We start from the raw sequence: 15,623 nt of genomic DNA, 5'->3' as shown, positions 1-15,623 counted from the left end.
GGAATCAGTGAATGGAGCTGAACAGTTGCAGAGACAGAAGACTGAGGGTGCCCCTCTCCTAAGCACGCAGCCCTCAGAGACACCAACTCCCTTGTTTCCCTGTCACCTACAGGGCCGATGGCAGTGTTGTATCAGTCACGGTGGCCAGGTCACCTGTCATCTTTCCCCTCACCTGCACTGACCACTGGTTCTCATCTCTTAGGCATTTATGCACTTGGCGTGGTTTCTTTTGGCCACGCAGTGAACCTAATCATCCCTCTGACCCAAGCAGGCTTTCCCTAAAAGGCCACTTGGTCTGCAGGCTCCAGGGGCCACCCCAGGACACCGGCCTTCCACCATCCCAGCCACTCCCAGAGCTGCTCTTCTGGCTACTGCTCAGAGTTTCCCAAGACCTCTGCATCTCGATTAGGGGTAGAAAGGCAACGCAGCAAATGAGCCCCGGGCTCTGTATCCCCAGGGATGTGACCATCCAGGGCACACTTCAAGTACAGAGAATTCTCCAGGAAAGAAGAATCCAAAGTGACGGAGTGTTAGAGTAACTTGCGTCTTTTTATCTTTCAATGCTTCACCGGCAAACCAACTCTCTCTTCTGTCAGAGCCAACTCTCTCTTCTGACATTATTACTCAGCCTAGCTGAGGCTACCAAGTCGGGGGGATGGTGGGGGAGGACCAGCACCCGTCAAGACAAACACGCAGACCCCCTGTGGCAAAGTGGATGAACATGTGAGACCGCAGACTTCACACGTACGGTCGTCTTAAGAACTTTCTCTCCGGGGTGCCTGGGTGGCTCAGTGGGTTAAGCCTCTGCCTTTGGCTCAGGTCATAATCCTAGAGTCCTGGGATCGAGCCCCCCATCGGGCTCTCTGCTCAGCGGGGAGCCTGCTTCCTCCTCTCTCTCTCTGCCTGCCTCTCTGCCTACTTGTGATCTCTGTCAAATAAATAAATAAAATCTTAAAAAAAAAAAAAAAAGAACTTTTTGGACAACGGTTACTGAGGCCCAGCCGGCACACAGTCAACCATACATATTTAAGGTGTCCCATCTGATGAGTTTAGATAAATATAAATACACACGCAGAAAACCTTCACTGGAATCAGGATCGTCAACATATCCATCCATCATCCCCAGAAGGTTCTTCTGCCCTTCTGTAATCCTGCCCCCCCTGGCTCCCCCGCCTCAACAGAAAGATCTGCTTTCTGTCATTACAAACTAGCTTGCATTTTCGGAGGTTCCTATTAATGTCCTCAAATAGTAAGCACTGGTTTTGGACTGGCTTCCACTCGGCCCAATTATTTTATTATTTATTCATGTTGTTCCATGTATCAGGAGTTTACTCCTTTTTATCTCTGCCTAGCATGCAGTTGTAGCCATGCACCCCCATTTGCTCACGTAAACCCTTGACGGGTGTTGGGGTTATTTGCAGTTTCTGGCTGTTACAAATAAAGGTGTTATAAGCATGTGTGAACAACTACTTCTGGGCACACATACTTGCTCTCTCTGGGGTGGAGACCTACAATTACAATGCCAGATCATCTATCTACACGACACTTGAAGAAACTTCCCACATGTTTTCCAGACCAACATGCAGATGGCTTCCCACACCATCATGTATTCCCACCAGCAACACAGGAGAGTACCGGTTCCTCCATTTCTGTGCCGGCACATGAACTGATCAGTCTTTTTAATTTCAGACTCTCCAGGGTCGTGGGAGCTCGCTGTGGTTGTAATTTGCATTTCCTCGATGACAACAGTGTTGAACATCTTTTATGGGCTTGTGTACCATCCACCTATCTTCTCTGATGAAATGCCTGCTCAGACCTTCTCCCCATTTTTATTAGGTGGTTTGATTACTTATTATTGAATTTAGCTCTTTATATATGCTGGACGCAAGTCCTACCCCAGACACACGATGTACGAGTGTTTAGTACTAGGCTGTGGTTGCATTTTTTTCATTCCCTTAACAGTGTCTTTTGAAGGCAGAAATGAAAAATATTTATCCTTTTTATAGTTTAGGCAACACTCATCTGGTGTTGTATGTAAGAAATATTTTCCTAATCCAAGGCCATAAAGATTCTTCTATTGTTTCCTAGAAAAAAAATCTAGAAGTTTTATAGTTTTAAGGTTCGTATTTAAGTCTAGGGAGGTATGTATTTTTATAGTTTTGCAAATTTATCACTTTGGTTTTTCCTAACACTGTTCTGCACCCATAGCTTCCTTCCTCTTGCTAATATTAATTTTATGTGTTCAGCATTGGCGATAAGATTAACAGGAGATCGTTTCTCCCCTCAAAGACTGCATTTTTTTTAACTTACGAAAAATTTTCAATATAGGCCAAAGTAGGGAAATTAGCGCAATGGGTCTCCATAATCTCAGCTGAACAGTTTTTAAGACTTGGCAACACTGCCTTGATCTTATCTCTTCTTTTCTTCCTCCTTCCCCCCCTTCCTCACTAAATTATCTTAGGGCAAACCCTCCAGGTTCCTCACAGTGTATCTCTTTTAAAACTGTGGGTTTTGGGGGCGCCTGGCTAGCTCAGTGGGTTAAAGCCTCTGCCTTCGCTCAGGTCATGATCCCAGAGTCCTGGGATCGAGTCCTCCATCGGCTCCTTGCTCAGCAGGGAGCCTGCTTCTGTCTCTGCCTCTCCCTGCCACTCTGCCCGCTTGTGAACTCTCTCTCTCTCTGATAGATAAATAAAATCTTAAACAAACAAACAAACAAACTGTGGGTTTTTCTCACTCAACAGCAATGCTACTATCCTATCCCATTCCCCCTTCCTAATCAGTTTTCCTAAGAGTCCCCCAAACACCCTTCCCCTTTACTATTTTGCTGGCGTGTTTCTCTTCGGGTTCAAGCAATGTGGATGAACATCGGGCAGCTGTGTGTCCCACTTCTCCTTTTTCTCAGGCACTAAGGGACTCCATTTTCTGGCTCCCCGAACACCTCAGGTTCTGAATTCGTCTGACTCTGCGGGGCCTCCTTGAACTCATTCCTTCATCTAGCACATCTTGTAAACAGAAGGTAGCCCTGGAGACTTCACTAGACGTAAGTTTAACTTCTTTTGGCAAAAATACTCCATAGACCTGGGAGGCCCCCATCCAACCACAAGATGTCACAAGACAAACAATGCCAGTTGCCAGTTTCAGGGATTCTGTGATCCCTCTGAAGGTTCAGGACTTAATAGCCTGAAGCTCATTACCTACCTGTTGTTTAATGGTGTCACCCACACCTGATCATCGCCAACATCGGCTGTACCACTGGAGGCTGAAAAATGGTGATTTTCTAGTTCTGTAATTTCTCCTGCTTTTATTACCTGCACGTCTCCTGTGAAGAATTTTCCCCTATTGAGCAAAGCTTTAGGGTTACTCTGAAATATGATTTCTACAGAAATAGTATCTGTCCAATTGCTTGTTTTTAATTGTGAAATTTAGAATAAGGAGCCAAAGCCTTGGTTTCTTTCCCATGGTAAAGGGGTTTTCATGTGTTTCCTTCATTAAAATATATTTTTAATCATTCCGTTCCTTCCTTTCGGAGCGGACATTTTCTGGTAGCAGAGAATTCAGTGCTTAAGTTTTAAACTGTCCTATTTTTATTTAAACATTCTGAACATGTGTATTGATTTTACATGCAAATCCACCTCTCAAGTTCCTGGGGGTCGAATTCTATAGTTTACTGTCTGAGCGACCCCTTGCTCCTGGTGGCTTACTTCACTCTAGGTTTAAAGAATTATGAGTCCTGTCTGGCAGGATTTTGAGGGACTCCTGTGAAGCTGGAGCTGATGGCCCAGCCCCCCAGAGACCATTTACTCCTGCAGGAACCTCAGTGCATACCCACACAAGACTGCTTTAAGTCAATTAACTAGCTTTGGGTTTTCAATCCCATACCAGGTTTGTAAATGGCAACCCCAACCTCAGGTTACCATCTACCCAGTATACCACAGGACTTGGACTGATGTATGTCTGTGTCTTAGATTTGTCATGAAATATTTGGTGTGCCAGCCTGGCCTCTAGGAACGAATGCAGGTTCTTTCTTTTAAGGTTTTACGGGAGATCTTTTCTTTCTCAAACCAGAATCTGGGCTGAAATTGACATGTGTTCTTGCTATTTGAACTTATCAATAGGTAGATTTTTTTTTTCTTTTTAAATCAAGCCCACCCTTCAATTCAGGGTAAGCTTTTAGATTTGCGTGTAGGGGTCTCACCTCCAATTTCCCACCTTGTAAGAACGTATGGCATTGTTTCCAGTCTGCAGGTAAGCTGTGACCCCTAAAAACTCTTGATGCAACTAGCTACCATCCAATGCCCCAGGGGTCCCAAGGCAGTGGTCAGGATCCACTGAGGACATCCTAGGGATCTCCCTTACATCTTATAAATTCAGCTGTTTAAAAGGATATTCTATCAAGGGGCTCTGTGTCAGAGTTTTCAGGCTTTCCAGCTCATCAAGGGGCTAGACATACACTTACCTATGAATGATGCCAAGACAGTATAACAAATATGCCCGCAGGAGTGTAGACCCAGTGCTGCTGGAGCTCAGAAGAAAGAAATGGCTGGACGTAGCATGAAGGGCTCACAGAAGCTTCACTGAGGAGATGTTTAGGCTGAGCCTCACAGCTGAACTCTCAGGAATATGGTTATTCCCTTCCTGGAGGGGGTAGATGTGGGTAGCAGGGGGCCGAATCCCTTCTATCTTCTCATGTACGTTAAAAGGCAAAAAAGAAAAAAACCAAAAACACAACACAACACAAACCAAGCAACCAAACCAGCAAACAAAAACAAAGGAGGCATCCTCTCTATTCCACCTCTATCTTGCTTTTTAGGTGCCGGGGAATTGGGTGGGATGTTGGTGCGCTCACCAGAGGGTTTAGGCGGCTCTTCTAGAGAGCTGCCAGCAGGAAATATGGATCATAACATGACAGGTGTAGGGGACCTGGCTCGGTACCAACTTTGGGGCATCCCATCCACGCTGATGCCCAGTAGTATCTTTTGATCTCTCTACTAGGAGAGGAGAAAGCAAATAAGCCCTTATCATGTGCTCCATCCGACCTATCTGGTCCAGGTCTCTGGGTTCCTGTAGCCCCTAGTCTCTCATCTGGACACAGCCAGCCTTTGCAGAGAGGTGGGTCTCAAAGCAGTCCTCAGTACCTTTGGATAAGAACTTAGGAAAGTTGCTCTTTTGGACATAGGGTCTTCCCTGATGTTAAAGTCTGGTGTTCTGAGCACAGTACTGAACAAAAGCTAGCATCTCAAGAAAGATCCTTGACAAGAGGATGAGGCATTTCTGTTCCATACAATTGTATGTAAACGTGCAGGACTGCTCCATTTGGTTCAGAAAGGGGAAAACCCCAACAACTTGCTTTGGTGAAAGCAAGAGCATCATTAAAGCCATTTCCCTCGACATGTGGCTATGGCATCGCTTCATGCTAAACTCTAACCTACCTCACTCCCTCATGTGACATACCAGCTAGCCTGAGATGGTACTAGCCTAAGACTCAGACAATGAGAGCAGTTTCTAGGAGCATTACCCCTGTCTGGGGCTCCACTGTTCTCTTGGAACATGTGGTATAGAAGCCTGACTGACAGCACACCAACAGGGAATATTTTGTTTGTTTCTTTTAAGGAAGAAGAAAAGCAGTATGATTGTGAAGTTAATTAAAGTTGTTTTGTAATGATTTAATTAGATTTATAGCACTGTGCAGATTCACACTGGCCAGGGACCTTCCTGTCTTCTAAGGGAAGGGTTGGCAGAGATCTCATGAGCTTTGCAATTTTACCTAATCCTTAATTTCATCTCCTGATGGGGTGAGGATGAACATAATTGTGTTCAGGTAATTGCTTTATCAAATGGTTTAATTGTGTATTCAAGAGAACTGACAACAAGAAGGTTATTCTTCCTAATATGTTTTTAACAAAAGCGTTAACTAATTACATGGCATCCTATTCAGGGCATTTGAGAAGCAGAAATGAATACCTATTCTTCCCATCTTGGTTAAACGCATGTTTGCATATAGAACATAGAAATAAGTAGTAAAATAATTAGCTGCATTGCTTCCTTCTGCTGTAACTTCATAACTAATCTGCATGTGGAAGTAGTCTGTGTAAATTCTGTGGATGCATTTTCACCATGGACGGTGTTTGAACATCTGTGCTTCCTGAAAATGTCACAATAACCATTTTGCCTGAAAGTTTATCCTCCGGAGCCAAAAAGCCCATGTTATCTTGGCATGTTCCAAGAAGAAATAAATGCTTAATATAACTGAGGACAGATGTGCCACAAGATCAGAAGGAAGGATTACAACATTAGGCCAAATGGTTGAAAAGAATCCGGAGTTAAAATCATGCTGAATCGACTCTATTTTGCATGAACTTTCTCTTTAACTGGCTAACTAACATGTCTGGTATGGACTTGGCTTAGACACCCATCTACGCCTGTCATTCACAGAAACCTAGGTGGCCTTAATATATTCTTATGGGCTCAAGCTAGTGTCATTCAGCCAAAGCCTTTAATGAGTTTCTATTTGACATTTTAGGAGATGATTATGTAGTACACTGCTTTTTAAATTTCCCTCAATCCAGAAAATAATCTTGCCCTCCCTCTCCTCTGGGAAAAAAATACTACCCTTGATCCTAGTGAACGGGAGGGAGGAAGAAGGTCACGTGACCCGGCATTTGATTAAAGGATGGACATAGGACTCAGAAAGAGCCACGGTGGAATCCTTCCCTGGGGTTGAAGCAGAGACACTGGCAAATGCCTTTCGAATTTCAAGGCGGAGAGGAAATGAATCCGGGGCTGTCAAAATTCCCGTATATTCTGCCAAGGGGAGAAAGCCTCTTTGCGGAATGAAGCCAAGCAGATATAGACAAAGAGAGACAGAAGGAAATGCAATGTTGTCAACACTGAATTTCCTCTTCTTTCTCTGAGGTCTGCCTACCCCAGTATGTTTCCAGCCTTATATGGCAGAAAATTTTCATCTGGGGATTAGGCAGAGTGTAAGTTATGTTCTGTCACTCGAAATCAAAAGGGTCCTGATGATACAGCTGCTACTTTACATTACTTTTCAGACGGCTTCCCACTCATCGAAGTAAAGACTGCCTCAAGAGTTAGACCCGAGTTCAAGGATCTACCTGCTGCTTAAGAGCTATGCCACCCTTGGAAAAGTTTTCCAGCTTCAATGATTGGATCTTTAATTTGGGACTAATAAAAGTACGACCTCATAGGTTTGTTGTGGAAACTGGATGGAGAAACAGAAGAAGTACAATACTATGGTTCTTAGTACAAGGTCATGGTACTTGATACCTATTTAGTAATTAAGTGCTATTGTTTTGTTGTTGTTCTTGTAGTGATTAGGATTATTCAAAATATCACCAGGATAGAGACTGATTGGTAACCCCACTATCCACTCTATCCTTCCTTTGATTATTTAACGTTCAAATTTTAGCTAGGCATAGAGCTGCTTGGAATAAAAACTATATTTCCCAGACCTCTTTGCACCCTCATGGAGCCTCGCGATGCTGTTGCATCCGACAGCACACTGGTGACTTCTGAATTGCGCCCCCATTCTTCCTTCCTCCTTTCTGGATGGGGCACAGCAGCCACCTTGGACACCAGATGCAGACCCTCAACAATTCCATTTGCTGAGAAAGAGCAACAAGCTGAAAGGATCCTGGTCGGCGACCCGCCCCGGGCTGCTCAGCTTTGGAATGTTTGCACAGGAGAGAAGTTAAGACCTCATCCTGTTTAAGCCTCTGTTTCACGGGGGTTTTGTTGCAGCAATCAGACCCTATCTCCTAACTAGACTCAATCATTAGTTTATGTATTATTCGTACTTGCTTCTTCCAAAACCCTGTGAAGGAGAAGAGGGGAAGATAACAAAACTAGAGCAAGAATTCTACTGAATCCGCGAGTTGAATTCCAGCTCTCATTCTAAGTGATACTTGACTGCTCCTGACCGAGGAAAGGAGGGTGAGAATGAATGAGGCCTGAATGGAAAAGGCAAAGTTGGGGACACCTGCCCTGGGAGATGTGTCCCCAAATCTTAAACTGTTTAACATGTAAAACACAACCCCTGAGAGTTGGTTAGACCCATGGACTCTTTGTCCAAAGTCATAAAATCTGTTTCGCTGGCTTTCTCTGAGCAACAGAAAATCAAAACACCAGAAAACCTACCACGGGAATCCCTCCACAGACTGCTGGCATCCACATGGTCCACGGACACACCACTGCGTTCTCCCCCTGCTGCTACCTGACAGCACATGGGGATGGGGCTGGGATTTTTAACCATTCTTATCCCTCCACAGGGCCACCAATTGGGCACATCCAATGGCTCCCCTAATTGCTATTGTCCTCTTTTCCTTGGGCCAGTACTACTGCCACTGTGTTCCAGTTCCTCAAGGCACAGAACAGGTAAACACAAGCCTGCCATCTTTCGTTGCCCATCCTCTGACTTTCTGCTCAGCCAGAACCAAGGCCCTCACCAACAAGCTATTGGCAAGGGAAGACAGTCCTCATCCAGCAGGTTCTGTGGAGGCAGGGCTATCAAAAACACCCCCAAAATACTCACACTCTCCACTCTGTTGCAAAGCAAAGAAGAATTGTTGTACCTAAAAAGGTCTCATGCCTGTCCTGGTTACAGGGCCCCAGGAGCCTGGCGGAGATCGGGAAGAGGCAGTGAGCTCAATGCTATCATGCAGAGTCTTACAGTGCACATTCTGGAATGCTCTAACCCTCCAAACAGCCTGTGCACGGGAAATGCCGGCCAACAGAGACTCCATTTGCCAAGAACTTCAAACATGACCTTTACTTGGTAGCAATTGTTGGAAACTATTAAGATGACTCTGAAAATAATATAATCTGCAGCGACAATATGTTGAAAGAAATGGCAAGCCTGTAAAGCAAGCTCCCCCTCTCTCCCTCCCTCGTGTGTGCACACTCAGAACAGAGGAGAAACATTTTCCTCCACAGCGGTTCTTAACTCTGCCTCTCTCTTCTGCGGCTAGACATAAATGAGCCATTTGCTAATTGTTTAACAGTGATTAAGGAAGTAAACGTTCTGGGGTGGGGGGGAGACAGCAGAAGGGTGTCTGTCTGCTTCTTTTCCAATTACCAACAGCCAGGCTGAGGTGGGAGGACGGAGCTGGCACTCAGGGGCTCCCAGCTCCATTTGGGGAGGCCTCTCCTCGAGGTCAGGCCAAGCACTGGTGGCTTCTCACTGGGAAGTGAGCAGTCCTAGCCCTGACATCTGAGCTTTGGCCAACTGAGTCCAGACGGAGAGGGGACTCAATGAAGTCCTGCTAAAAGAGGCCTTTCCTCCACAAACTGGATGTGGAGCATCCGGACCCTTCTCCCTTCCAAGCTGCCAGGGACCCCAGGGCCACCCCAGTTTCTAAAACAGCTCTCCCATCCAGAGGGAAAAAAGCTAAGCTTGTCCACTTGAAGCCCAGGCTGCTGGACTGGGTCAGCTGTGCCTGTGCAACCCCTCTGCACACAGACAGGATGAACAGCTGGCAGCCAGGACCCCAATAAGCTTCAATCCTCCTATGTGGATGGCAAGGAGAGGAAGCACAGGGGTTCACAGGTGAGGGATTCCCAGCGGGCCCAGGCTGAGGTCATGAAGGTGTTGGCAGGAGGGTTTGCAAGTCCCACCAGGACTAGGATGGCAAAGAAGACCTTTTGCTGAGTTGAGAGCTGAAATGACTTTCTGCGTTCGAAATCCACACCATCCCCAAGATAAGCTGGGACTAGGGAGTCTAGGACTAGAATGTCTCTATAGATGGTTTTCTGCCCATTTCTGCAATGATGACACACATCCAAGCTTCACACCCATCAGCAGGCCCCTCACAGCCACCATGCTTCCAGTCCTGGCCCTAAGCATTCCCACCCTTCAGCCAGCGTAAGCGAATCTGAAACCAGAAACCCTCAACAGGATCCCCAGGGCCGACAGGGCAAACTCCAGCCCCCTCACATGGCCTTCAAGGCCCTGAAGAAATGGCCGCTGATTACTTTCCAGCCTCATTTTTGTAGCTAAGCCTCTGTCCCTGGTCCACTTATGATCATACTGACACTGTCACCAGCTCCCCAAGGGGCCATACTGTCCTTCATCTCTCTCTTCCACCCCCACTCCCATCCGATGGATGAGCTGACCCCACACCACTCTTATTCTGGCTGACTCCTTCCGGCCTTAAGCTCTCAGTGGGACCATCACTTCCACTATGAAGATCCATTCACACCTTCAAACTAGTGGAGGCAGCCTCACTCTGTGACCTGCCGCACCCAGGATGTCCCTCAGCTGACCATCTCTGCTAACAGAAGGTGACTGCTTTCCCATTCACCTACCTTCAAGTTCCATGAAAACTTTGTCTGCTTTGCCCTTTGCCATAACACAGCAAGTAGGACAATGCTTGACACACAGCATGAAAGAAAATAAATGGTGACTGAGTTTCCAGACTACTTCAGTTTTCCTGGCAGGGAGAACGTGACATCAAGGGCCACAAAATGACTAGGGTGATACAGTCTCAAACCCATGTCAAGGGACAAGGTCTGTATCAGATTCTCAGATGAGCTGCATGGCTGGCCTTCAATGTGTCTGTCCTCCCTAGTGGTTTTCTGTTCCTTCTCTTTTAGGGGTACAGAGTCTGAATAAACATTTATTGCCAGAAACATCTCATATCCTTTCACCTAGGCTTTATGCACTCTTGTTCACTTTATCTTTGATCCCAGAGGGCAGCATCAATCTCTGAGTGGTGTCCCCAATGCTGGAACACGGGAAGCTCTGCCACAGATGGGGGCTGCTCCTAAGTTCTACGCCTGTCTGACCGTTATGGGTGTAGGAGCAGAAGGAAAGCTCACACAATGTCACCTGAAGACAGACACCCAGCAGCCATAGCAGAGCTGACATGTGGGCTCCTCCTTCCTCCTGACAGTGTATCCCATAGTCTTCATATCCATGCAGGAGAGAGCAAACACTCCCCATGGAGTACTGTGATCATTTACTAGGGGGTGTGGGTTTCTCTGATGATGATGGGGACCAAAGCAGCAATGTATTTTGCCAACATTAATTTCTGTGAATTTGACCTAAGATATCAAATCCCTCCTGTTAAACATGTTTCATGGTCTCATCTGTCCTTTGTTTCCTGACCCCAATGACCTCAGAAAAGGCCATAATTCTAGGGGATGGAGTTCATGAATGCACATTCACTCTTATTAAATGACCATCTACTCATGGGCCTCCAACAGCTTTGTCTATAAGACTAAAATGTCCTGCTAAATCTCCGTTAAAAGGTGGCCATACATTGGGAGCAATAATTCAAATACTTCGAGTAGTAAACCAGACCAGACTGGAACATCCCCCTTGGAAGGAAGCCTTGCTGAATGCCACTGGAGTTTAGAACCATCGTCAGGGTCAGAGATCTTAAAGCAGTCAACACGCGGCTATTGACGGACTATTTGATTTGTTTCTTCAGGACAAGGAAAATGCCAATGCTACAGAAGTTCAAATAAGGTAGAAAACTATTGGTCTAATGCCAAAGACTAATTCCCACACCATTTTCCACTGCAGTGCTACCCCTCCCTGACTCCTTCCCTTTGTTTTAACTTCAGATAGAGGCAGCTGATTACAGACATGGAGGCAGGCAACCTTGGGTTTCGAACTCCGCTGCTGTCCATGGCTTTGCAGGCCTCAGTATACCCCATATGGAGAATGGGGAGAATGAAACTACGGCTCCTAGTAAGAATGCTTTAGGTCTCTTCATTTGCTTCCAGAAAAGACAGCGGAGCAGGTCTGGGAAACTGAGGACTCTCTTTCAGCTGGTGCTGGAATTCAAGGACACCACTGCCACAGCGGGCTGAGGCCAATGAAGGCTTTGAGGGCCCAGCAGTATCTGGAAGTCACTCTTCTTCTGAGGAATCTTCCAAACTCCGATCCTGCCTCACAGACAAGCTATTTATCAGTACCGGTGAGGAGGCAACCTTCTCTATCAAAAAGCCTCTCCGGCCCAGACTGCAGGGGGCTGTGACCAGCAAGCATTTCCAGAGACATTCCCTGAGCAACTGACAGCACTTCAAGCCACGGCTGACAGGTTACTACCGCTCCTTGTAGCTTGAGGGTCACAGGGGGCCGGCACTTGAAGCTCCTTTCGCGAATGAGAGACAGAGGCAAGCGGGCAGGTTTTGGCTGGTTCTGATGTGCAACACGCCACTTGTCCCAACAGCCCCGGTCACCCACTGACATTTCAGGGCCTGCCTCCAATCTCAGGCTCGAGGATCAGATCGTTTGCTCCAGAGCTGGAGGGAATAATCTGGAACAGTGCAAACTGGATCTTCAGAAAGAGAGAAGCACTGCAAGGAGCCTGTGATGCTCTGCTGGAGCCCTGGGCTGGCTGTTTAGCTAAGCGACTTGGCCCAGGGAGGGGACAGCTTATTCTTCTCCATCACTAAGCTCTTGGCAATCCATTCACTCCCGAGCCCAGATGGGTTACACAGACCGGGTTGTAGCCATTCTGTCTCAGCCCGAGTCCTTGGAGGCTCCCCTCTCGTCCGTGATACTCACTGAGCACCCACCACGCACAGTGTCCCGTGCCTGGTGGAGGTGGGGACAGGCACTGTTTCTGTCTCTGCGGCTTCACATTCTTGAGGCAGACACAGAGAAGGTGGCTGCTACAGTAACAAGTGTCCCCCAAGCCAGGCACTGCCGGATGGCACCATCACCTTCCAGCCTCAGCTACAGATCTCCTCTTAGACTGTTCTCTCGCCTTCCCTCTCCCCCAGTCCCCCAATGTGACAGCCAGGCAGGCATTCTCTTCCTTCTTCACACACACCAACCTGCTTTAGAGCCTTGGCCCAAGCTATTCTCTGTCTAGATCATTCTACCCTTCACTCTTAATTAAAGGATACCTCTTGAGGAAGGCCTTCCTTCACCATCCCCTACAAAGCACCCCCCCCTTTCTCTCTCTCTCTCTCTCTCTCTCATCCAGCCCCATTGTAACACTTGCCAAATTTCAAAGCACAGATCTATCTGTTTGGTTACTTACTTATTTCTGTCTGCCCAACCAGACTGCAATCTGCAAGTGGGCTGGGACGGTGCCTACCCTGTTCTCCACTGCCATGTTCTGCACAGGGCCTAGAACAGCTAGAAGCGTTCACAAACTACGTGCTGAACCAGTGAAAGGAAGGAGATTTCTGTAAGGAGTGACAACGGAGTAGGAAGGCAGCTGACTCTGGAAGGCTCTGTTAGTAACGAGAACAGGTCTGGGCTTAGTTTCAGCAGGAAGAGGAAAGATACCCAAGCATTTTAAGAGGGCGAGACACACAAACAGACCTGTATTACAGAATCCTCCCCACCTCTTCCGTCATGCAGAAATGGCCTTTGGAGGCAGGGGAAGGGCAGATGGGAGGTAATGAGATCTATCAGGAGGGGTCTCTAAAAACCAAAGTCCTCACCGCCTAGTGTGGTCCAACCACCAGCAGCATGAACACCACCTGGGAACTTGTGAGAAATGCAGAAACTCAGTCCCCACACAAGACCGGCTATAGCACAAGGGGCATTTCAGCAGAATCTCCAGGTGACTGTTCGCATCCCTAGAAGCTGGGCTTTAGGTGGAAGACAATGCTGGTTTCATCTGCCTTTGTGGAATAGGGGACAGAACAAAGTCATGACCCCCTCCCCCAAACCCACAATTCCAGACGTATGCAGGGTACCAACAGCAAGTCCTCCTACTACAAATATCTCAAACAGATTTCATCAGGGAAGCGAAAGGAAGGGAAGGGGCCAGGGTGGGTATACTGAGCCGACCTGGGCTCTTTCACCAGGATTTATTGACTGTGACCCTGGGCAGAGAAGCTCTAATTCCCAGAGCAGGTCTGAGGTTGGGGACGTAGGGATTCCTAACTCTGGCTATGAAGATGAGTGAACTTTTTTTTATTTCCACTCTAAGTTTCCGCAGTACCTGGAACAGATTTTGGCACATAAGAATGTGGGCTCAGGGGATATGTGTTGAAAGAAGAAACGAACGCTCAAAGAGTGATTACAATATTGAGGTCCTAAAAGCAGATTACAGGGGCCTGAGTACAAGCTAGACATACCTTCTGGCTTCCTGTTTTGTTAAACATATCCCTTTTAGTTAGAAAAATGTGAAAATCTGAGAGGATACAATTCTGCTTTCAGTGAGCAAAAATATATCATCTGTGTAACAGAGAATCAGCAGGAAAACATGGCACAGCGTTGAAATAACCCAAAGAAGCCTTTGAGGACAGCAAGCAGTAAGCCGCCCTCCCCCACAGCCCTGGGGGATCTCCATGGTGTAAAAGTTAGGACGGTGAGGGGCTCATAGGAACAGACGCTGTCACCTGTGTGTGCAGAGGGGGAAGGACCAAGATGGGACCTGCCCCAACAACCACATGGTAGTGTGGCCACAGGCAGCCAGGGTGCTGCTGATGGCCACTGTCTTCAGCCCCAGAATCTATGTGCAAGTGAGCCTCACGGAGACAACAGGAGGAGAGAGAGAAGCACTGCAGCTTGAGCTGTGGGAGATGGGTGGCCACAACTTACAGCGAACTCCAGAGACACCCATTGGCTCAGCTATAGGACTCAAACCTTTGGGACCACTTCCTACCTCACCTTCTCCAGGAAGCCTGCCGGGATTGACTTCAGGATCACATGCCACCCTCAGAACCCTCCTTTCCCCACAGCCCTGGATCACTGCAGTTCCACGGGAGGTAACATTTGTCTCTTTGACTAGAGAGACTCCCCGTGCAGCAGCCTCTCAAGGGCGAGGCCCAAAGCCCACCGAGAGCCACGGGCCCTCATGCTGGCACAGAGACTAGGGAGAACACTCAGTCACGGGATACTCTTGATGACAAGAAAAAAGAACGGGGATGACTGACCTTGGAAGTGTAGGTGTGGCCGTCAGAGCCGCAGACCATGGCAGACTGTGCGACGGGGCATGGCTTGCACTTCACCAGATTCGAGGGTCCGACCCAGTGTTTGTGAGCCACGCTCCCCTTCTTTTGCCTAAAGAGGAGAAGAGTGGAAGTGAGTTCACTGAAGCTCTGGTCCCCGTGGGTCTCACCTGCAAGTTGGCTGGAGAAAAACCCTCCACCAGCAACAGGGCTGGTCAAACAGCCAGGCGCATCCTGGAGGCCTTCGCGAGTGTTCCCGTTTGTGCCTAGGGGCTGACAGGGACAAGAGGGTCTGCTCCGAAAACCCCGGATCTACCCACCAGACGGACCAAGGACAACAACGCAACCATGAGAAAAAATGGAAAACATGACTCGGTGACACGGAAAGACATTCACAGCGCACTCAAAGAAACACCGAGGGAGCGGCCGCCCTAGCGCCCCAGAGCCACCCCCTCCACCCCGGCCCAGGGTGCGGCATGTCCGGGCACCCAGGCACAGCACCCCAGAGCTCTCCCTCCTCCGGGGCTGACGGGCAGCCTTCCCAGCGGGCTGACACACACACAACCCAGACAGCGGTTTGGACAGAAGCACAACTCCCCAAACAGCCAAACGACTTTATCACAGCTGTAGCAAACGATCCCTGGACACATTTGGAAGCAATTTTGGTCCAGCTTCAATGTGCCATTCTGTAGAGGCTCTGATGTGATGTCACTTTCAACTGCTAAAATAATCAGAATTCT

The 15,623-nt window shown here is 47.7% G+C and overlaps 1 protein-coding gene across 1 annotated transcript in view; it reads right to left on the bottom strand.

Moving 5' to 3' along the window:
* Window positions 1–15,623, bottom strand: part of LOC111141029 (SPARC/osteonectin, cwcv and kazal like domains proteoglycan 1) — a 498,494-nt gene that overhangs the window by 112,562 nt on the left and 370,309 nt on the right. Inside the window, exon 4 of the mRNA XM_022493359.1 lies at window positions 14,869–14,995. Coding sequence (XP_022349067.1) covers window positions 14,869–14,995 — 127 coding nt within the window. The remainder of the gene's footprint in view (window positions 1–14,868; window positions 14,996–15,623) is intronic.

This window comes from Enhydra lutris, unplaced genomic scaffold, assembly GCF_002288905.1.
Source record: "Enhydra lutris kenyoni isolate GAN:26980312 unplaced genomic scaffold, ASM228890v2 scaffoldscaffold5, whole genome shotgun sequence".
Taxonomy (NCBI): Eukaryota; Metazoa; Chordata; class Mammalia; order Carnivora; family Mustelidae; genus Enhydra; species Enhydra lutris.
The sequence above is the reverse complement of the archived record's forward strand: the minus strand, read 5'-3'. Positions and strand labels throughout refer to the sequence as shown.